At 27.9% G+C, this 24,795-nt stretch overlaps 4 protein-coding genes across 4 annotated transcripts; all 4 read right to left on the reverse strand.

Moving 5' to 3' along the window:
• Positions 1–1,216: 1,216 nt before the first annotated feature.
• LOC111690980 (fibrous sheath CABYR-binding protein-like) lies at positions 1,217–1,959 on the reverse strand. The gene has a single exon (XM_023453600.2). The coding sequence runs from the start codon at positions 1,876–1,878 to the stop codon at positions 1,357–1,359; it is 522 nt and encodes a 173-aa protein (XP_023309368.1). The 5' UTR covers positions 1,879–1,959; the 3' UTR covers positions 1,217–1,356.
• A 3,010-nt stretch (positions 1,960–4,969) lies between these two features.
• Positions 4,970–6,092, reverse strand: LOC111691072. Its single transcript, XM_023453712.2, has one exon. It carries the CDS (start codon positions 6,004–6,006, stop codon positions 5,125–5,127), a length of 882 nt encoding a protein of 293 aa, XP_023309480.2. The 5' UTR covers positions 6,007–6,092; the 3' UTR covers positions 4,970–5,124.
• Positions 6,093–8,464: 2,372 nt separating this feature from the next.
• On the reverse strand, positions 8,465–24,193 carry LOC111690923 (beta-1-syntrophin). The gene is made up of 10 exons (XM_023453534.2): positions 23,856–24,193; positions 21,926–22,290; positions 21,653–21,851; positions 21,309–21,543; positions 14,584–14,793; positions 12,395–12,729; positions 12,168–12,253; positions 10,869–10,977; positions 10,379–10,732; positions 8,465–10,268 (listed from the first exon to the last, which is right to left on the reverse strand). The coding sequence occupies exons 2-10, from the start codon at positions 22,153–22,155 to the stop codon at positions 10,185–10,187; spliced, it is 1,842 nt and encodes a 613-aa protein (XP_023309302.2). The 5' UTR covers positions 22,156–22,290; positions 23,856–24,193; the 3' UTR covers positions 8,465–10,184.
• On the reverse strand, positions 19,329–20,441 carry LOC111690916. Its single transcript, XM_023453526.2, has one exon. It carries the CDS (start codon positions 20,383–20,385, stop codon positions 19,399–19,401), a length of 987 nt encoding a protein of 328 aa, XP_023309294.2. The 5' UTR covers positions 20,386–20,441; the 3' UTR covers positions 19,329–19,398.
• Positions 24,194–24,795: the final 602 nt, after the last annotated feature.

The raw sequence follows: 24,795 nt of genomic DNA on the forward strand, positions 1-24,795 counted from the left end.
AATACATGCGACCATCACATCATAGTCATGCCGGCTGTACGTGCTTTACATCTTTAATTTCCCTTCCAAAGTATTGTATACATACAAAAGTACACATACATGAATATCTACCCAGCACACGCACAACTTTGATCTGAAATGGACAATGAACTTTTCTTAAATTTTTATTTAATAAATTGAAAACATTTTTTTAGTATAAACATCTAAGAACATATTGGGCCAGTTCCTATTGTTGTTGTTGCTGGGGTTTCTATAATTCAGATTATTTAATAGAATTTATATATTTGATCAAAAATTATTGCTCATTTTAGAGTTTGGGAATTTTTCAAATTATTGAGCTTTTAAAAAATTTTTTCCAAAAAAATTGATTATGAAATTTTTTTTGGTAAAATTATTATTATTTTTTTTTTTTTTTTTCATTGAAAAACATGTAGTTTAATTTTTAAGGAAAAGTTTAATAAGATACTGAATTCGAAATTTTTATAATATGGAATTAAAAAATTGTAAAAATTTATGAGTATAGTAATTATGTGTATTTTTCATCAAATTTTCGATAAAAAATGCTGGCTGGGAGTAAAAAAAAGTAAAATGTATCAATCTTGTCATACACCTGTTGCTCTAATAAATATGGTGTATATGTATAGGATAGGATTAATAATGTATACCCAGACACCAATTGCGAGTCACTGTAGTAATTAAAATTTGTTTGACCAGAATAGTAATCTTGTAAAGTTATATTATTTAATGGGAAAAGATTTTTAATATAATAAAATTTAATTTCCAAAAAAAAAAAAAAATAATTAATCTACCGACTAGATGATAAATTTAACTTGAATTTGTTTGCTGGGTTATTCAGTGTGAATGAATACATATGTATGTTTGTACATAAATAGTGAAGCTAATAATATTGTAATTTTGTTCTCATTGGAGTTGTATTTATTTCAATTTATTTGCAGTAAATATAAACTTACATACATTCCAGGATAAAAATTATCTATTGTACAACAACAATGTTACTATTTATTGAAAAAACAATTTTTTCTAATAAAAGGCTTCTAATTTTTATGATATAAAGTTTAAATATTTCAATTTTAATCAAACAATAAAACAAGTTTTATATTTTTTTAAAATAAAAAGGAAAGTCCTTTCTTCCTTAAGTACTTTAACTATTAATAAAACCTTTTTTATATATATTTTTTTTATTGTTTTTTATTAATATCATTTTTCTATTTAAGTGTTAGTAGTTTTGTGGTCGATATTTTTTAACATGTCTAAAATTTATTACAAAAATTAAAAGCATTAAAGATAATTAGTTAATATACTAAATTGTATATTAAATCACAATTGTTGAACAACTTATTGAGCAACGTAGTAGAAAAGAGGTTGGGGCACAAATTGGGGTTGGAGTTGGAGACGGGCAGGAGCGGCTTTGCGCAATTTAGCGGGACGGACTGAACTTCTACGGGCAGATGAGGTGCGACGAGCAGTTAAACGGGCGGGAGCAGCCTCTTCTTCGGCAACAGCTTGTTCTTCTTCTTCGGCAACAGCAACCTCTTCATCGGCAACAGCTTGTTCTTCTTCAGCGGCAGCAACATCATCAGTTTCAACGGGAGCTTCTTCTTCTGGTGGGCCATAAACTTCATCGGGTTGGTTGGGTTGTTGTTCTTCGGCGGCAACAGCTTCATCAAAAGGTACTTCAGGTTTTAATTCATCAGCAGTGGGATAAGGAGTAACGGCAGCGGGTTCAGCAGCTTCTTGACGAGCCAAGAAACGATTGCGTCTAGCTTGGAAGCGGGATGTACGAGAGCGGGGAGCTTCAGCGGAGCACAAAGCTACAGCCAACAAAGCAACGAAAAGGATTTGCACGAATTTAGCCATGTTAAAAAATTGAGATTTTTGTTTCGTTATTTAACAAAAAGTTAATTAGTGTTTAATTTGTATTGTTGAATAGATACAAACTGATACTGTTTAACTATTGTAAGCAACTATTTATACAAAAAAATTATTTTAAAATTTACTTAGAATATCTAGGAATGTCTAGCTAAATGTTGTTGTTATTTGCTTATTTTAAATTTGTTGTTCTTTTCTTTTTTAACAAAGAGACATGTTTGGCATATTTGAGATTTTTTAAAGCTTGGGTTTATCAATCAGTCAATATGTATGTATTAAAAATCGGAGGCCTAAACTTTATGGTGTTTTCGATTAACGAGAAAATTCATAAATTTTTTAAAAATTTTGTGGCTTCAGCGCACGTTCATTGAACACATGCCTAAATTATAAACGTTTAATTGATATGAACTTATTCATAATTCAAAAAACATATTTGTTTAAATGCTTGTTTGGCCATTTATGTCCACAACAACACAATTGCTAAGGGTTTAAATGAAAATTGAATTCTCATTAAAAATTAATAATTAAAAATGGAAATGTTTGAATTATTCAAAATCAGATATAATTATGTTTTTATGCATACATATGTACAAGTTCATACATATGTATGTATGTGTGGTTTTCAAACGATTTGAAATATGAAACAAGTCAATGTACCTTCTTTAATTAAGAATCATGTTTAATAATCTTCAACAACAAATGATAATGTTGGTTGTTGCGTAAGCAGATCTCAGAAGCATTTTTCATTTAAATTATTTGTATATTTATTTAAATTTCCTAATTAAAGAAAAACAATAATAAAAATAAGAAATTATTATGTACTTTGAATCTGTGAAATGTCCATGAATGTAAATGTACATATGTATGAATGTATGAACTTGCATGTAATAGAAAGGCAAATGAACACAAATAGAACCAAAAAAATCGAAATATTTTTTATTGTTGTTTTAGTTGTTGCATTATTATTGTGTTTATAATATTTTTTATTTATATGCAAATGTGTGCAAATATGTGCATATTTATTCATTTGTTGGTTTCTTCGAAAACATTTATTCATGTGGTCTAATAGTTTATCCTTAAAACAAATTCTTCTTCTTCTTTTATTGTAGTAAAGTCCTGTTAAATTATTGTATACATTTATCAAAAACATCTTGGTTTCATTTTATTTTCTTATTCTTCTTCTATTTCATTTCAATACAGCAACAATAAGAAATCACAGTAAAGATAAATCTTTTTGAAGTAAAACTTACATACATTTGTAACGTTCTTTTGCAAATGGTCATAACTCAAGATTTATTTATTTTTAAATGATTAAAATTTTTATAAAATATAAATTATTTAATAATTTTATGAATCCTATTTTTGGTATAAACTTTAAGATAAACCATTACAATCAATGTTGTCTATGAAAAAAGAAATAATGCCTTTTCTTGAGTTATGATCCTTTTGTTATAAATACATATACATTAATACATATGTATATTAAAGATGCGTATGTATGTGTGTGCACATAAAGTATGCATAAAGGAGATGAAGTATTGAGGGCGTTTTGTGCACAAAAATTTATTTTTTATTGTGAAATAAAAGTTGTTGCTTTAAAAAAAAATACAGCAAAACTACTGCAACAACAGCAGCCAGCTACATAAAACTGGAATGAAATTGCATTGTCATGCTAAAGCTAAACAAATTTATACTCCTCAGAGACATAATAACAATGATAATTGGATGCTTGCCAATGATATGCATTTTTTATACATTACTATGTATTATCCGACTTTATATTTATGTATATGTACATTAGGGATGGTCACAAAATAATATTTAGTTCGTTTTCTCTGTACAAATGTGGGCTCCCTAATTGTCTTATGTATTTACGTATTTAAATAATATTTTAAGAAAATCTTTTCATATTACTTGTGTTAATTCTTTCACCTATTAAAATCTCAAGATATTACAAATACATAACAAATTTGCAGTCCATTTAAACTAATTTTTCGTTCGTCCAATCATTTCACTATTCATCCTAGGATTATGACGTGTCTATGCATACAGGGACAACAACAGTAATAATAATCAGATCTGCAAGTTTCTTCCAATAGAAATTTGGCAATTTATTATTAAATAAAATTTATTTAGTTGAAATTTAACTTATTATTATTTCACTGCGCTAAGTAAAATATTATTTTAGTTTATATTAAAGCAAATGAAAGTGTTGATTGTGTGAAAAGATAACGTTTTTATTTACCCCAGCTCGCACGTCAAAAAACATCTTCTGTTGTTGACTTTTCTGACAACATGACTTACAGAAAACCTTACGATTTTTGCCCTATGACTTTACCAAAATGCAGTGGATGTTGCAAGTGATACTAATGAAATGACAACTTGAAAGAAAATATTAAATATTGTTGTTGTTCCAACCGAACGAAAGACTAGCCACAAGTTTTATAAATTTTAAAATATATTTCACACTTTAGTGTCTATATTAATTAAAAATGTAATCACAGATAGTTTTTCTACTTTAATTTTATAAAAATAGATTATATTGTAAATATATTTTTGTACACATTATGAAAACCATCAAAAGTGCGAATTTAATAATAACATATTTCATGTAGAGTTGTAACAACAATAAGATAGAGTCAATGAGTATGCACCCTATGCACACATACACTCATTAAAATTATAGCATCCCATTTGAAAATATTTTCGTCCTCCTATACTTTCTTTCAATTAATGGGGCTGTTAAAAATGTGTTAACCCATTTTCGCCATATTGTCAATATTTTCAGCACCTTTGCAGATTTGCACATGTAATGAACCTTGACATTTTTCAACTACTATATTACCTAATTTCCAGTTGTGTGCAAGGTGATGTACGTGCATACAACTGCATTTAGTTAACCAATGGAAACGAAAAATCATTTGTTTACAATTGAAAATGTTAGTTGTAGATTAAAAGGCATTTTTTCTTATCGTGATCTTTTTAAATCGAGCTAACAGTAGGGCCATCATAGTAAATATTAATACATCATAAATCATTATGAAATCGAAAATTTTTAAATTTTATATTATTGTGTTCGTTTTTATTATTATTAATTTTTATACATCTAATAATAATGTTATTAAATATTCGTTATCTAAGAGCTAAAAATTAAAATACTGTTGAAAAAGTGTAACAAAAATAAAACGAAAAATCTTAAGAGAAAAAAGTGCATAACTTGACTTAAGATCAGAGTTACCAACTTTGTACATAATTAATTAGCAAGGTATCATCCAAACTAGAAGGTACAATTTCTACCGATTGAACAATAGGCTGCAGGTGTAATTCACTATCAACATCGGTGTATGAACCTTCCAAGACCTCTGATTCAACCAGAACATAATCGGCTTCTGCTTCTTCTAAGATAACGGAGCCAAGATTTGAGTTTAATGTTTCTTTAGGCTGATCGTCTACAATAGTTGTCGAACTCTGTTCAGATTTTTTACTGCTGTCAGCATAGAGGGTGTCATTGATTGGATATAACTTAGTTATTTTTTCCATAGCTGGCAAGTCCTCTGTCCCATTTTCGACACTTGTTTTATGTTCGGACTTTACTTCATTTTTTGTATCTAATTGACTTTGAGTTGTTTCTTCTTCCATGTTTACGGGCGTTGTAGTATCTTCATTTAGCGAATCCATGGTTGTTGTCTCTATGGTACTTTGTGTAACATTTTCTACCGTTTCATTTTCTTCTTCAGATTCCTCAAGATTTTCTTCGGGTTGTTTTGTTTTTTCTGCAATTTTTTGTGTGCTTAATAACAGAAGTTTGCCAGATTTTTCAATTTGAACCGTCTCTGTTTTAATTAACTCAGCAGGTGCTGGATCTAATAAAGTTTGATCCACGATTAATATGGTTGCTTCCTCATCCCCACTAAGAGCACCAAAACTCTCTGTTGTTGTGGTAGTAAGATCATCTTCTTTAATGGTAGTCAGCTCTGGTTCCATAGTAGTAGACATATCATCTATTGAAACAGTAGTTGTTTCCACAACATTAGTGTCCTTATCCGACGTTCTAATTACAGCAGCTTGTGTGATAATCGCAGACACAGCCAGGATCACAATAGTTGATTTAAACATTATGTTGTTTATTATTGTATATTTTTTTTAACAGTAGTTAATTTTGTAAAGAGATTTTGAAAACTAAACTAAACTTTCAACACTATCATTATTATATATAGTAAATTTTAAATAAAACAAAACACCAACCTACAATCATTTGTACTTTTCAGAATGTTCTATCCGTTCGATGGCTTCTTGCCAATATGTAGTTTATTGTTTACTGACCCTGAATATGACCAAAGTTGTCTGTTTATTTACCTGGTTGATACAAATATTTTCCAGTGCGCCATTATACGGAAGTCGGAAATGTATTTATGTAAGTAAAGTGAATCATTTTACTTTTATTTATTAATTAAATTTAATTAAATTATGGTCATCGACAATAAATAACAACACAAAAATCAACCAAAACCCACAAAACAATTCAACGCACTTAAGTTCATTACACGTATTCAATATAAAAATTGAACCTTTGGGACAGATCTCTACATTAGTGAAATGATTGAGTGAGTGATATTTTTGTTCCTAACATAAATATACATTTTGCCTTTTGATTTGCGGTTTATTAAAATCGAAACTTGTAATAGTTTAATATAAAAATTTCAATTTTATATTCCTCATAATATATCATTCGGATTAATTATGATTTGGTAATTCAGAGCTAATTTTAATTCGTTAAGATCAAATAAACTGCATTACTTACCAAATTATCTATTTGAAAAAATTAATGTATTTATTCTTTTAAATCTACTGCAGCTAAATTAAGTTTAATATTATCGTTGCTGGCTTTTTTTCTCACCATCGGTCACCTTATAAAACGCACGTTTACATACATTTATGAATACATACGTACATATGTACAAACGAGTAACTATTTTTAGTATGTGTGTTTGTATGTAAGTATAAATGTACGAATATTAGTTTATTTATTTAATATGATTCATATGTTATGCTTTGCACGTTCAAACATGTTGCCAACCAAAAATGTTATGAATGGCTTTTTAGTCATCTTTCCGATTTTCTTCTCTTTAAATATTATTTTTAGATTCGAAAAAAAATTCATAGAACTATTTATTTCATATTTATTTTAGTGGGAATCCCAAGATTGTATAGGAAAAGTATTTTAAATCTTTCATTTGCGTAGTAATGGGTACAAGAATTTGCCTGATATTAGTACATGATGCCAAATATTGAAGTTGCGTTGAAAATACTCTCAAATGATAGACAAGTAAACAAACAATCAAGTCAATCATACATACTCACAGACGTTCATAGAATTATTTAGTCAGCTGGTGAATGAACAAATGAATGAAAAAGATATTGTTAGAGTTAGTCAGATATCCTTGCATCATTTGCCTATATACATACATATGTATGCATGTATTTCTATTTAACAAACATGCAAAGCCACAACATGCCAACTTGGCAGCAGTATCAGACATGAGTGTTTGTTTTAGTTGCAGAAATATCAAATTGTGACGTTGCTGATGCATACATCAACCTTCAAACAGTGAAAAAGAGAAGCATAGAGGATTTCATTTTGTTAAGGATTCACATTAATACCAGTTGACCGATTTGCTTTTATGCAACACTGGTCTTAAAACTTCCAACACATGGTGTAAAATACCAACAGACACACAAGCCAACCAAATAACGTTTTAACATTTAAATAGATCTTTAAATGAATGCCTCAATATGTTGAAATTTAAATAATTTGGTTTTGTTTTAAAAATACAGTAATAAATTTGGTTCTATTCTATTAGTCATAAGAAAAGTATATTGTAAATAATTGTTTTTTAATACTTTTAAAGTCCTGAAAATTTCAAATCAGCAAAGTACGCTGATTTAAAAAAGTTCTTTAAACATTCTGGCGATAAAAAATGTAAATTTAGTTAATTTTGTTTATGCTATTATAGGTGTTAATTTCCATTATGTGAAAAATAAAACATTTTTTTGAGGTCACCTTAATGTACATTCATAGGTACGAATGTATCAATCTGTATGTGTACATGAACGATTGTCGAAGTTTAAAGTTGTTTATGCATTCATGCGTTAAACTGTAGAATCATGCATTGATGTTGATTGTATAAATTTTCATCTGCAGAATTTCTTTCAAATTTTTGAATTTCATTATAACTTTTAATAAAAACATTAGTTTTGAGTTTTGTTTATTTAAATCAGAGATTTTTTTCTAATTTATTTCCTTATTTTTTACTTAATTAAACTCCAGTTATGTTAAAAAAATGCCAACAACAGCAAGAGAAAGTATGTATATTTCAGTTGAATACCACGGCGTATGATAAATATGATCAAGTACAGATTTACGTCTGTACCAGTTTAACAATCATACGCCTGCAGCATCTCTTATAAGTGTTGAAAATTATTAATGTAAAAAAATTAAACAAATGAAACGGTATAACCATTGATACAAACCATTACAAAATCTTACGAAAATTAAACAAATTTTTAAAACAAATTTAAGTTTTACATATTTATTGATTTCAAAATTATTTAATTAATTATTTTCTTTTAAAACTGCCAATGAACGATTTTTTGAGGAATTAGATTTTTAACTTTATCAAACATAATTTTTTATTAATACCAAATCAATAACAAAAATAACATATGAATATCATATGACAATGGATTGGATGGGCCCTAAGAAAATAAAATTGACAATGACTATTTATGTTCTTTGTTTTCATTTTATTTAATACTATTTATTAAATTTTTATTTTATTGCACAATAATTAGAAAAGAAAATTTCAATACACACACTCGTATTATACAGATTAGTTATATTGGAAATGGCCAACAGGCTTAATAACTTAACATTTATGAATATGTTCTTATTTGTTGTGTATTTAAAAAAATGTATAAAATAAATTCGGAAACTTGATAATTAAAAAATAAATCCAAATAATTTTTACGTACTACAATTATACAATTTTATTATTATTCATTTAGTTTTTGTTAATATTAATATTTTAAATGTGTAATTAGTTTTAATTAACATTAGTCGATTCAAATCGGATTTTTGATATTTATGAAGAATGATTTATTTTTATTTTCATTTTTTTTTTGGTTAGAATAAAAAAGTTTATTAAGAATATTTCAAGAGTATTTGATTTATTAATTTATGTAATTACGGGTGGTTATATAGATGTATATATATGTGTGTATTTATTTAGTTTTGATCAAATGTACTATTTATATATATCGGTGTTTATATACGAATGTATGTTTATATTTATGAATTAATGTACTTACAATGTCAAATGTATGAATCTTGTATAAACTAAGAGTACAACTAACTTATACAAAATTTCTGTATGTATGACTGTATTTGTATATAAAAGTGAATGTATAAATATGTGTCAGTATTTTTTTGTTTGGGAATGTATTGTTTTTCTGCGGGGATAAATGCGGTAGTGGCACCAAAAATAGCAGAATTTCAACATTATATAGCAAAAAATTTTAAATTCTTTCAGTAATATTGTTAATAATTACATGAAATAATTAAACGTTAAAGTTAAATGCTAATTAATTGACCACAGCTATATCAAACTACTTATGTTTATGGAATTTAAATAAAAATAATTGAATTTCAGAACAATCATATAGACATATGCATATGAATGTTTTTTTATATTTTCTTATTAAATTATATAGTATTATTATTGAAAAAAGAGCATAATGAAGTACTAAATATTTAATAAATGTTAAATAATAATTATTTATGATGATTAATCAATTAAATTAGTTGGTATTGAAAACATATTGTATGAAGTTATATATGTATGTGTTCTTAGTAACCACGATATGTATAAAGGGTTTTATTATTTTTTCGGGGTTTTATATTTTAGGAAGCTCCATTAATTTGAAATGTTTAGGATTTATTTTAGAAATTTTACATATGTTTTATGCTACTTTGTATTGGGACTTTTTTGAATTTCTTTTTACGCTTTTTTTAGTAATACGTTTTACTCTATTTTATTAAATTATTTTTAATTATTGTTAAAGTATGAAATTACAAAAGTTCTTTTTCTTTTACTGTTTTCCATTATTTCTTAAATATTCCACTAAATACCTTGTGTAAATAAATGTGATGTCCTTCGATTTTTCATCTTGTGCATTCCTTCACTCCTAATGCGGTAAATTCAAAGTAAATATTTCTTTAATTGTTGATTTTGTTTTTAAACTATATTATGAACTTTGGCTGACAGACAATTGTGCAGTACAAATACTACGGGTTTGGGGCAACATTCCATGTCCAATTCCTGTTTTAAACCCAACACAAATAAAAGTTAATAAAAATATATATTAATAATAATAATTTAGGAATTTTAAAAGTTATTAAATAGAAAATAATATACAAAAATTAACGTACAATTTCACCATCATCGCCAAAATCCAAAAATAACATACGATTGCCATCGTCAGCGGAACCACGCAATTTATCAAAAGGAAATTGCCACAATTGTGTTTTAGCTTGAGCGGGTGCCGTATAACCGCATTCATAAAGACAAAAACCACGATTTAAATGCACAACCAATTGACACTGTCTGCCTTGATACAAGCAACGAAATGAAAATTCACGCTGATAGTTGACCGCATTATGCGAACCTTGAACTAATGCTCTAGCCCAAGCTGCCATATCACGGTGGGTTTCCGAGCGCAGCCAATAAACTAAAACTCCCCGCGTAGTGCCACAACGTACACAAAACACAGTTGACTGTTGTCCCTGTTTCGTTTCAATTGAAATCATTTAACAATGAGAAAAATAAAATAAAAAAATAATAATAATAAAAGAACAAAGAAACAAAAACAAAAATTATACAAAGTCATTTCATGTTTCTAATTTTTGCTCATTTACTTACATTTAAAGATGAATTATTACCCGCGCCTGCCAATCGAGTAGTGGCTAAGGCAAAACTTTCTAAAGGCCGACCCCAAGCTTCCACCGACCATGGAGCACTTTCATAGATTCTATAAAAAAGTAAAAAATATATTCTATATAAGATAATTGCTTTTAGAAATGTTTATACAAAATTTGTTCTATAAACTATTGATCAATGAATAACACCGTAATTCTTAAATTAAAATATAATTTAATGCAACTACAATAAGTTTATAAAAATTGCAAAATGATTAATATAGTTCGCAAACCAAAAATATTTACGGATAATAATTAAAAAATTATTTCAATCAGTTTTTTTAAAACATTGGTTTAATATTTAAATTATGATCATTTGTTTACAAGTTATTTCAGAAATAGTAAAATTTTTTTAAAACGTTTAAAATCGTTTCCCTTGAGACGTATTTTTTTAGATTTTACCAATTTACTACAATAAATGTTTGACATATGACAAAACAAGATATTTTTTGAAAGGGATAACATAATAATTTTTTCTATGACTCTGTCTAATATATATAAATATGTGTGTTTATATGTATATATATGCGGTACCACCAAAAAGATATTCACTCAGCGATGGCAGACAATATTACATTTCCTGTTGAGAGTTTTTGCTGAATATTAAAAACTGAAGTACAAAAAAACGAACAAATTAAAAAATAAAAAAAAATTATCAAAGAATAGGTACAACTTTTTTTAAGCCTGAAATTAAAACTACTTGCAACATGAAGAAAAATCATAATGTGGTGCATTGTATTTATTACAATGCCACAACAAAAACAAATTTTAGTGGAAAATTTAAAAAAATATAAATTTAAAGAAACAAAACTATATTTAGGTTTCTCTAAAACAGAAAAGAAGAAAAATTTATTCTTAAATAAAAATTAAAAAACTACATTTGATGGCTCTTTTTACTTTTGATTGACTTCGTATAATAGTACAATTCCTTTTCTAACAATGATTGAAATTATTTTTTAAACTTTTTATAAATCCTGATTCTAGAACATTATTACATATCGTTTAATTATAAATCCTGATTCTATTACATTATTACATATCGTTTAATAAGTATTCTTACATATATTCAATTGATCGGAACACCCTAATATCTTTAAAGAACATTCTTAAAAAAAATGTTGTATAAATTATAAATTGAAAATCTTAAACAGAACATAAAGACATAATTCCCAGCAAGACAAATAAAGATACAAATAAACACACACACGCACTCATTGAAATAAAGAAGGAAACACAGACATACCGCAATTCTCGTTCAGTTACGGACACAAATATGGGTTGCCATTTATCGTTTTCATCAGAGCTCTCCGAACTCGAACGACCACTTGGCTGGAGAATATATTTATAAGAAAAAAAATAAAATAATATTACATTTCATAAAGTTGTTGTAACATAAAAATTAAGTCATAAAAAGTGTAATTTTGTTGGATTTGTGTGTTTAACTGTGTGTTGGTACAATTTATAACTTACCACTTCACCAGCACTGCCAACACTTGTTGTAGTGCCTATCATAGGATTAGTGGCACCAACTGCAGTAGCATTGCTGCCATTGCCTCCACCTCCTGCCACTACTCCTCCACCACTACTACTGCCATTGCTTAAACGTCTGCTCAGCCATCCGATGTGTTTCAGTTCACCAATGACATTTATTAAAGCCCGATTGGCCTCCACTAAAGCACGTTGAGTAGAGCCACTCATAGCGCTGTGCAAGGCATTAAACCATACTAATGCTTCCGCCGAGTCTGAAGCGCGCAATATGCACGAATGTACACCATCAGGTGAATGTAGTTCCAGACAACGATTTTCTGTAAACGAGACAAGAGCAACAAGATACCCACAATATAAATACATTTGCACAGACACAAACACACATACACATACAATGTAATATCTATAATGTAAAAGTGGAATTTATACAGTACATGAAACAGAAACTGTACTTGTACATAAAATATTTAAATCGCCTACGTCATCATCTTAATAACATTGTTGCAAGCAACTACCAAATGATTACAGTCTAAAACTCCTACTAGCGAACAGCGGTATTTTTCTTCTTGCTTCAATAGCCTACATACATACACACATACATATAAAAACTACATGTTTTCTTTTCATATACAAAAACGTACTTATCAAACCCAGATGTTGTTTGGTAACTTAAGTATGTTTGTATTTCACAGTCAAATTACAAGCTGTTTCGCGATTGAAAAACTTATTTCACACTGGCTTATGTAAATGTATTTGTTGACTGTTACTCCCACACAGTGTCATCTGACTGCAGTTGCTCCTCTCACTTCTGATAGAAAGTAGATTTACAATTTTTTTTACTTGTGCATATTCACACTGATGATAGGAACAATTCTGTAATGAAAATTTAACACACATTTGCCATTCTAAATATGTATGCTTTAAGTTTTAGCATACGTCAAGATTATTAGAGAAACATTCTACTGCCGCTTTCATTCGCATGTGTACTTTTGGTATTAATTAAGTTTTCTAGTTTTCTACTCTACCACGTCTAGTAAAGTGTTAAATGAAGCATAATTTTGAGGAAAAAAACGCTACAATTACTCTGTAAACTAACAAAATTATTACATATACAGTGTGGGCCAAAAGTAACCGAATATAAGCTATTTATTAGTTAATACAAAAAATAGCATTTATATAGATTTCTACAGTTAGTTTTGATTGACACTGTATCTAAATACAACAAACACATACTAACAAACTTTCGCATGTTTGTTGGAAAATAAATGTATAAAATGAACAAATGTACTAACATTTGTATCCTCCGTATCCTTCTAAATGCAAACAACTGTAAAAACTGGTGGGAGTGAATGGATATTTTAATTCATCTACTGCTACTGCTGCTGCTGCACTATAGTCATGATGATAATAATTTTCTATCTGCATTTATATATACATACGAATGTACATGTCTTTATTAGATGTGTGTAGTACGATGTTTAAGTTTTCAAACTTAAATTAAGTTTAAACTTTTTACACAACAACAAAAACAACAATAATAATAATAACAATAACTTACTTTAACACAGACAGACAATAAAAATATTTATGTTGAGACTGCGTAAAATTCGAATATGATAGAAACTGTATGATAAGTTCAAAAAATACATTCATACATATGTACATAAGTATATTTCAAAATTGTTTGATATTATTTTGAAAATAAATAAGGTTTTCACCTGACAAAGTTTTGCGGAACAAGCAAACGAGTAATTACTTGAACCTATATATATTCACAATCAACAACTCATCAAATTTTATTTCAATTAAGTTTCTTCACTCTAATTGCACAAAAGTATTAGAACAAAAAAAAAACATTTAAATGTACACGTTATTGCAGTTTATAAATTATTTTATTCCGACACGTTTAGACAAATATCTTCCTTTTATGTTTCCTTAAATTGGTAGATACAATATTACCAAAGGCAAAAGTTTTCTAATATTAAAAACATTTTTTTTGTTTAAGTTATGCATCCTGGAATCGTTGACAGAAATAGTTACATTTTTATTCTATAAAGTTGTGTGTTTATAGCGTGAGATTTATACATTGAATTAGAATATAATATTTACTGCAAAAAGTTCTTGCAAAATCAAAAAATAATTAAATTTTATTTTTATTATTATTTACTAACCTGGATCGATGTATTTCAAGTTACGAGCCAAATGTGTTAATTGCAATGGTATGTAGCGGGTATCGGCTCTTGGTGTAGTTTTTGGTGCAGGGGGTGAGGCTGATACGCCGGGTCCTAATGGACATAGAAATGCTCGTTGTAGTTCCCAGCCCACTTCCGAAATAATACTGGCCTTTCTAAAGTACGGTGTAACTTCTCGTAAAAATTTAACTGGAAAAGTAAACATTCGAAATAATATTATGAGACGGTTATTTGAAGTTTTTAATTAAAGTTAAATTTTCATTAAAACTAGTTTATACATTTAATTTTTTTGTATTCCATAAAATATATAGTTATTTGCATTTTTTTTAATATTGATAAATATAAAGACATTATCACAATGGAATATTTATTTCATTAAAATCTGGTTTACTTTTAATATTATGCCAATATTTGTCCAAACGTGAATTGCACAGTCAGAAGTCCATATATTTGAACCAAAATCAATCGCTGCATTAAGCACTTATGTATGTATGAATGTATGTTTGTTTTTATATATAAAGCAATTATGGCTCAATTAAAACTATGTATTGTGAATAATTACCTTAAATTTTTTAATATTATTTTTATTATGTATATGAAATTTTATTTTCATTTATATTTTTCCATTAAATCTAGTATTTAATAAAGTTTTACAAAAAAACATATTATTTAGGCTTTTGTTAGTAGAAATCTCTTTTAAAAAATAATTATTGTTTTTTTATAAATTTTGCGAAATTGCAACAAGTTTTTAGACGCTTTACTTTCGCGAGAAGGTTATGCATAAGTTTGTCATTCCGTTTGTAATTTCTGAACCTATAAAGTATATATATTCTAGAATTCCTATATAGTCCCTCTGTCTACCTGTTTGTTAAAATCAATTTTTTGAGGATTTTGGATATCCAAATGAACAATATTTCTGTCAAACATGCTTTCAGGAAATTTTATATTTAAAATCTTCAAATAGGTAAATAATGGTAATGTAAGCAAAATAATAGACAACCTATGAAACTTTCATATAAAAGTGAAAATTTTTGTTGTTATTGGCAAACTCAGAATTGTGAAAAAATTAAAAAAATTGTTTCGTAATAATCAACAAAAAATTAAAAAAAAATATATATATAATTCTCTTTTAATTGTAAAGGGTATAAAAGGTTCGTCACATTCGGCTAAAGAACTCTTTCTTGTTTTATATAATAAAAATAAGCACACCGGTTATTAAAATTAAATAAATAATTGATTACTCTAGTATAAATGTATGTAAACAAAAAAAAAAACAATAATATAAAATATATAACACGTTTTAAATCTCTAAAATTAAATACAATTCTATTTTTAGTTTTTTTTATTGTTGCATTTAAATAAAGTAATAATTGGTAGTGATAAAAAATAAATCTCTCTCTACTTCTAAATATGAAATAATAACAACAACGACAAACTAAAAATAAAAAGAAGTTGTAACTATAAAACTCTAGACGATGACAAACCTATAAGGATGTTTAAACAAGAACAATATTGACAAATAAAACGGTAAATGTTAACTTGTAAATTCATTATGCTTTCCGCTCAACTTCCCTTAACAATATTAGAAGCACCAACAAATACTGTTGTAACTGAAACGAATTTGCACAATTTGCAGTCTTGGCAGAAAAATTGAGCAGCAAAAAAAAAAAATGATATGTGTATGTGGTATCAAGAAATAGAACACGAAAAAAATATACAAACTACTTGACGTGGAAAATTGATACTTTCCGCTTTATTTTATATTGCATAATATTTACACTTGTATAAAAATGTCCTTAACGTGCAGCGTTTGGTCTAATTAAACCAAAAAAAAAAAACAATTTTAATTTCAAAAAATTTACATTTAGTTGGTTGGAGTGGTATACCCATTAATTTGTTTAATAAATAAGAATTATATGAAATTTTGTAAATTAATTTTATATTCCAAAATCAAATTTAAAGTTTTAGAATCAAAAATCTCTGGAATTTAGTAACTTTAAATTTTTTTAGCTTAAAGTAGAAATTACTTTGAAATAAAATGAAAATAATTTTAACAATTTAATGAAAATAATTAAAATCCCAAAACTCAAAATGAAAATAATTAAAATCCCAAAACTCAAAATTCTGGTTTGCATTACATACATGTGTATGTATTTGCATACTTGATATATAATTTTACTAATAATACTCATACGTGCTGGTAGACTTATACACATATTTTATGAAATGAAGAATATTGGGATTTTTTTTTTAATTTTAATTTTTTCCATACTTTTTGTCAAATTAATAGAAATTTCTAAAAATCACAACACTCTCATTTTTATTGGCGCTTACAACCAACTCTTACAAGATATGATTGCTAGAATTATTAAAGCATATAATATACACTCTTAAAAACCAACATACTTATATACATACATATGTACATTTTACATACTTACATACATATGTATGTATATAATTAAATCATTTTATTATTATTATCTCTTACAAGTTTCAAGCATGACTTGAGGTCAAACTTACTCCTAAACTGTACATTACTTTACTTGATCTCAAAAAGGGATGTCAATATTTCCAGGATTTAAGGAGAATTATAATTTCCAAAATTCTCTTTGATTTTCAACAAATAATGCTGAAATAATTTAATTTATTAATTGAACAATATAAAACAGTTTTAGTGAAATATGTCAAAACTTAAAGGCTGCATCCCTAATATGTTCACATTGCAATTTTCAATTCATTTTTATTTTGCTGAATTTATATTTTATTTTACTTTCGTCCTTCTTTCTTTCCGTTCCATTTTATGTTTTTTGTTAATGTTTTTCAACTAAAAGCAGAAACACCAACTGCAACAATTCGTTTGTAGCACAATTCCTTTTCCCTTTTAAAAACTGGTAACAAATGCTAAGTAAACATTTTTTGCTTTTTGTATCTTCAAATTCTAATGCTAAACTAACAAAAAAAAAAATAATCTATCAAATAATGCAACAGCAAGAACTTATTTAAATAACATATATTTACATAAATACTTATCAAAGTAACAATAATAGAACAGTTTTTTTGTTATTCAACTGCGAACAAACGTGTTGAATGATTGCAGTTTTGAGCATCACATTTCTTCATAGTAAACTGAAGTGACACAAAAGACTGACAGATCTTAACTAAGATTTGTTATATCTACGCCTACGTCTATCGAAATTAGATTTTAAAATTTCTATTTAAAATAAAAAAAAAACCTAACCAATTTTTCTATAAAGGATAAAATGTCTAAAATAAGCTAGCAATTGTCATCGATTATATACTTTTTTAAATGCAAACAATTATTATTTTTTTTAATTTTTAAGCACTTGTATAAATATGAATTATGTATTTTATGAAACAAAATTTTTATATACATATATATATTTTTTTTAATTTCAGAAAAATGTAAACAGTGCGAACGTGAACGTGGGAAGGTGGATGAGGATAAAATCTTCCAACTTATTCCCTTGTAAAAGTTGACAAATACATTATGTACGAGTAACAAAGTAAGTAAATAAGTATTTTATGTTAAAACTAGATGAACATTACGAATATAAATAAGTAGAGATGAAAATAAATGATGGTGGGGTGAAAAACTTTGGTTAAGTTCGGTTTGGCTAATGGACTTTTGAACGTTTTATGGTTTGGTTAACGTCATTTGAACTTTTATTTACGTGGCTGTGTGTATTTATGAGAAAGTGTGTGTACACTAGTGGTGGCCCAAAAATATAGATTTTGTTTGGATGGGTCTTATTTTATAAATTAGTGTCTAAAACTTATTTGTCAACAATTTAAACGCAATCGTATAATGGGTTCCCGTTATGACCAGAACAAAATGATTCTCATCCATGCATAATTGCAATTTTTCTGGGCACCTCTATTTTAATAAACACTTATATATTTATATCCTTAAATACATATGCATATATATACATATATATGTATATAAGTATGTATGCACTTATACGTAGCGTAAGTCTTTATATTGAAAGCTATTTAAAAGAAAACTCTCAATGCCAATATTTATTTCCTTGGCCCACAAACAATCCCAGAACTCAATATGTTCGAAAGTTCTGCTGTATAAGCATAAGTAAGATGCAAAAGTTAAGTGCAAGTTTGAAAGCAAAACGAAAACTAAAATACATAGAATATCAAATATTATGGAATCAAGTGTCAACAACACACTTTCAAAAAGAAACAATATCTGTACATTTGCAAACTCTATCTTATTATTATTATTATTATTATTATTATTTTTGTAGAAAGTAACAGACATACTCCCACACAACAAGATTCGTATGGATAAATAGAAAGAACCAAATCAATAAATGGTCAAAAACAGAATCACATATTTTCCAACTGAAAACATATTCCTTATTTAAAATGTCATTTAAAAGCCTTTTATATGTTATTCATTTTTGAATATCTGAATATCTATCTTAATATTTGTATGAAAAATTTTATTCTCTGGATGAATAATAATACATATGGCTAAAGCCAAAGGGAAGATAAACTACTTTAGTTTTATTCAATTTATACACTCCAAAATAAATCTTTTAAGATTTTCAATCATTAGTCAAGATTTTAATACATTTCAAAAAAAATAATGAATTCCAAAAAAAAAACATTAAATTTGGAAATTTTTTTACCTCTTTCATAACAAAGAATTATGCTTTTAAATTAAAATAAAACTGAAATTCGTTTTGGAAATAATAATATTTTATTTCGATTTCAACAACAACAAAATAAGTATAAAAAATCAACAATATTAACCTACAACTTTAACAAACGGCCATTTTTACGCTGGGCACGTTTTGGTTGATTGGACACTAAACGGCCTAAATATAAATTATTTTCAATGGGCAAAATTACCAAGCGTCCAGTTTTCGAGCGGGTGAGGCGACTGAGAATTTCGAGTTGTTGTTCAACTTCATCCAATTCCGATTCAATTTCATTCTCTTCGTCAAGCTCGGTTTTAGGAGCGCCATAAGTGTCGGCAGGTTCATGAATGTCCAACTCAGATGCTGGGGCAAGTTCACTTTCAGCTGATCCCTCTTCTTCTGTGGCTTCAATATCGACTTCCTCAGTCTGTTGTTGCTCGTCATCTACAGTTTCAGCTCCATTGTGTTGTTCCATTTCACTCTCTGGTTCTACAGTTTCAACATCAGTTTTTGGTTCACTTAATTCCACTTCAGGAACGCCATAGGTGTTAGCAGGTTCGATAACTTCTAAATCTTGCGCTTCTGAGGCTTGCTCAAGGGTAGGAAGATCAGCAATAACATCACCAGTATTATTATCAATAACATCAAAGGCGGAAGAGAAATCCTTGCTGGGTTCTTCGCTAGGGGGTTGAAAGTCCTCAGCTGGTGCAGGTACTACTTCAGCTTCAACTTCTACAGCGTCGTCTGTTGTGGGCAAGGGAGCACCATATGTGTCTGCTGGTGTATGATCGACAACATCCGATTTAACAGTTGTTGGTACGATTTCATCGAAATCCTCTAAAGTAGATTCAGCTGGAGTGGTAGTTATAATTTCAACTGATTCAGTGACAGACACAGGTTTTTCATTGGGCAATTCGAAAGGTATCTTTGGGCGGAAACCAGCTTCTGGATAACCTGTCTTTTGCTCCACTGGCGATGAAGGTGTGGTAAACTCAATTTGTCTTGCCGATTTAGCCTTCGACCTCTTGATGGGTGTTGCCAAAGTGCAGCTAATAGCCAAAGCTACTACTAAAATTTGTAATCCTCTTGAGATGACCATATTGAATTCAATAAATTTGAAATGAAACTGTTGTTGATTAAAGTATCAACAAAAGCTTTTATAGTTAAACTTAACTTTTTTTACTCTAGTACGTATGTTAGCGAAAAAAATAACAAAAACAAAAATTGCCAAAATTGTACATACAAATAATGTTCATCTGTACATATAATGTAGACATGAATGATCTATGTATGTATGTACGTAGACAAGTATGTTAATTTACTACATATTGAACACACTAATAACCTATAAATTGATCAAGAATTCAATTCTGGTTAAAATCAAGGCGATTCGAACTCAAAAAAATGACGCGTTTAAACGCATTTTTGTTTTAATTCCATTGTGATCTCTACAAAAAATTCTTCATTCATACTGAGTCAACTCGTAAAAAACACGATCAACAATATACATTGAGGACTGAATGAGTGAGTAGTACACATAAATACTACATCCACAACAGCAAATATCAAACACCTTTAGCATTCAATGTTGAATTTTAATTTGTAATAAATGATAATCATTTTAAAAGCACTTGTCAATGTGTATGAACATATAAATGTTTACAACAACAAGATCAACTCTATGCAACAAACATACAATTTTTGTAGGAAAAAAACAATAATCATGATATTTAGTTGCAGTATTCTATGCCACTCACGTATCAAGATTTATTTATTTTTATATTGTATACGACATGAGTACTATGGCTCTGACCTGTTCTGCTCTGTCCTGCTTTATCTGTCTACTATTCTGTAATATGTTCTTTCTTTATTTTCAATTTTAAATTATTTAATATTTTCCACTTTTGGTTAAAATAGTAAAATTTTACACCAGGATAACTTTAAGCTTTATATTCTTTTAGTATACACTCATATTTTTCATGATTTAAAAGATAAATATTAATGTAAAATCGGAGCACTTACCTTCCAAGTCAACCACTCGACCGGCTCTTTTTAAAGCTCTAACCGCTTCGTCGTGTGTAGCTTCTCGCAATTCTTCACCATTAACGGAAAGAATAGCATCGCCCACATAGAGACCCTTAGCTTGATCTGCGGCCATGCCACGAAAAATTTTTGATATTAATATTGGCATTCGATTTTCACGACCGCCTTTGATAGATATACCAAGACCATTATTTTCGGATTTTATAATGCGCACCTACAGGAATAAAATAATAAATTTAAGTTCATAAAAATTAATCAATTTTCTATTATAAAATACAAAAAACAAAAATTTGACTTTTTTCTCAAAGTTTTATTAAACTTACGTGTCTCTTTTGATTTGCCACATGATCAGGTACATCACACATATCCATGCCACTATCTAAAGTATTGTTGTTTAGCAAATGGTCGCAATTATCTGTTACATCTATATCATTAGTATTGCTACTGCCACCACTACTTTGGCCCATGCCCTGCATGGAAGCAGAAGATGGAATAGTACCATTATGTCCACTATGATTACTCCTAAATGATTAAAGAATAATTTAGGAATTTTATGAAGGTTTGATACCTAATGAACGATCTTTGTAAAAACATACCCTAAAGTACCATTTAATGTGGTCGATTGATCACCGGATCCAGCATTTTCACACGTCTCATCGAGACTAATGGCTAAATAATCTGTTTCTAAAGTAACTAACACGCGATACCAAGCTCCACGCACGCGTGTCTCCAATGTACCGCAACGCATGCCGGAGGGTGATTGTGTGGGTAGTGGCTGAACTGGGGCATTGTTCAATGTTCTGCCCAAGCTCGATGACTCCACCATATTACCGTCAAATTTTCGTTTTTCGGTAAGAAAGAACTTCAAATATTTGAGTGTGTGCAAAAGATCTCAAATAAAATAAATCGGGAATTACTGGAAATGCATATTGCAGCAATTTTTATTTAAGCGTTAGTTTTTCTAGAAAGAAAAAATAAATAAATGTCCTTAGATGTTTTTTTTTATATGTATAAAATATACACAAATAAGATATTTTGTTTTCTGTCAGGTCTTCAACTTTGAATTTTTCTAATTAAAAAGCTGGACTAAAATTAAAAATAGGTATTTTAAAATTTTTATTTAAATTTGAGTCTTTTTTTTTTTTTTTTTGAAGCAACTGTCTTCTTCCAAAAAATATAAAATTATTAAATTTTTCACGTTTTATATACCGCTAAACTCGACCTTTCAAATAATACTACATATTGTATATTTTGTTTAAGAAAAAACATTAAAAATTTTGAAAAATAACTGAAAAGTCCAGGTCATGAGCGGTTATTATTAGACTTCAAATATTTTTTGAAATTTCATACAAAAAAAATAAAAGTTTTTTGAAACTGGGTGAAAATTTTATTTGACCATGTTAAATCGAGTTCCCTTAGGAATTTTTTTTGAATAATGTTATCCTAAAATATGCAAATATACGTATACATTTATGTAAACATAAATTGTTGGTTGGGTTTTTTTTTGCACTTGAGACTATGTTGTTAATTGCAAAAACACATAAAGTCATATTCTTCTTCATCACCATCATCCGTCATAGATGCAACAACAATAACACATAGTCATTATATTTTGCAGACAATTAATATTCATACGTACATACATACATATGTATCTAACTAACTATGTACATATGAGAAATACTGGAGTTTAATGTAAAGTACATTAAAGATGAATGTGTATAGTGTGTGTAACATAAAAACAATTAACAATAAATTAATTTTTATTGTACAAAATTTTAACAAATTCGAATATTTATTAAAAGATATTTGTCAAAAGATAATGGATCATTTTAGACAGCGTACATATGCATTTGACTTAAATATACAAATATGAACTTACATACATACATATTATGTTGTATATCCGAGAAATTTAAAAAAATGTTAGCCAAAGAAATGGCGTGTAAAAATCCGGCTACCGGAATGCATACTAAAAATATATGTATGTGTATTCGTATATATTAAGGTATGTGTGTGTATGTGTATACAAATATACATAGATATTTTTGTTATACGCTTTAACTACATTCTACTTTAGAAGCAATTAATAGAAAAAAAGTATAGTGTAAAATACATAACGTCATACAAGTGTAGCGCAGTGTAGTGTATAATAATGCATACTTTCACGCTAAATTACGCATACAACTACAACTCAACGTGACACCCAACCAACCAAACAAGCAACCAGCCACCCACCCACTCTCATTGTTACTATTAGACTATTAAGAAAGAACCAGCTTGCAATCCACAGACATCTTGAATGAAAAGCTCATTAGGTCGTAGTAAATAAAGAGAAAAACATCCCGTAGTTGAAAAAGGTAAAGAGCGCAAGAAAGAGAACCAAATCCTAATGAAGGGTGACTTGAGGAAAATCTATTTATTACTAATAGGGGTTGTTATTTGTATTTTTCTTTTCTTTTTTTTTTTTCTTGGCGACATTAAAATTTTTATTGCAAATTTTATGAAAAATTTCATAGAAATTACCTTTTATTACATTTTTATTCAATATTGAATATTTGTTTTTATTTTTAATTTTATTTAATATATTTTAAAATTATTAAAAACATTTATTATGTTATTAAACAATTCTATTTTGTTACTACAAATAAAAACATTTATTTAATTTCTCACACACTATCAAAAACCAGACTGTAAATTTTTTTAATGACCGTATTTTTTTGTAATAATTTTTAATTTATTTAAATTTTAATTTCTTGTTATATTTATTACGAACTAAACTTGTTTTTTTTTTTTTTTTTGTTTAATATCTCATTAATGGTGCATAAATATTAATTCGATTTTTAATAACTTCTTTTTATAATATTTATTATATTATTTTTTTTACAAAAGTATCCCGTTTTTTATATTTGTTGATTTATTTCGTACCGTTCTTTTTCAATTATAACTCGTAACTAAAGTATTGTCTCGAGAAGCATATCCTTTTAAAAAGGCAGCTTTGAAATGTACTTTGGAAAATTTCTCTTTATTTTCAAATATTCTCTTATCTACTAATATTTTTTGTATACTAAAAACGTAGTAGCAAAAAGCAACCTTGGTAGTTACTAAGGATAATAGGGTACAGAATCAGCTGTTCGTTTAACCCCTAAGGACATATAGTACAGAGTGTTTAATATATTATATTAATATATAGTGGCCCACTCTAATTAAGCTCTACTGGCAAATAAAAATTGGTACACTGCCTTATCCTCAGATTTTGAATACTACACATGTCATTCTAATTACATATCGATATTTAAAAAAATATAAAAATGTTTTTAATGAAACGACCTGTTGTAGAACTTATGTAAGTAAGTGTGCGTACATAGTTCAATGTATTAAAATAAAACACTCATGAATGTGCTCATTAAATAAAAATAATAAAAAATCATTGATAACAATTGGGATTTTTAAATTTTCTGAGATA

The sequence above is a fragment of the Lucilia cuprina genome, chromosome 5 (genome assembly GCF_022045245.1).
Source record: "Lucilia cuprina isolate Lc7/37 chromosome 5, ASM2204524v1, whole genome shotgun sequence".
Lineage (NCBI taxonomy): Eukaryota > Metazoa > Arthropoda > Insecta > Diptera > Calliphoridae > Lucilia > Lucilia cuprina.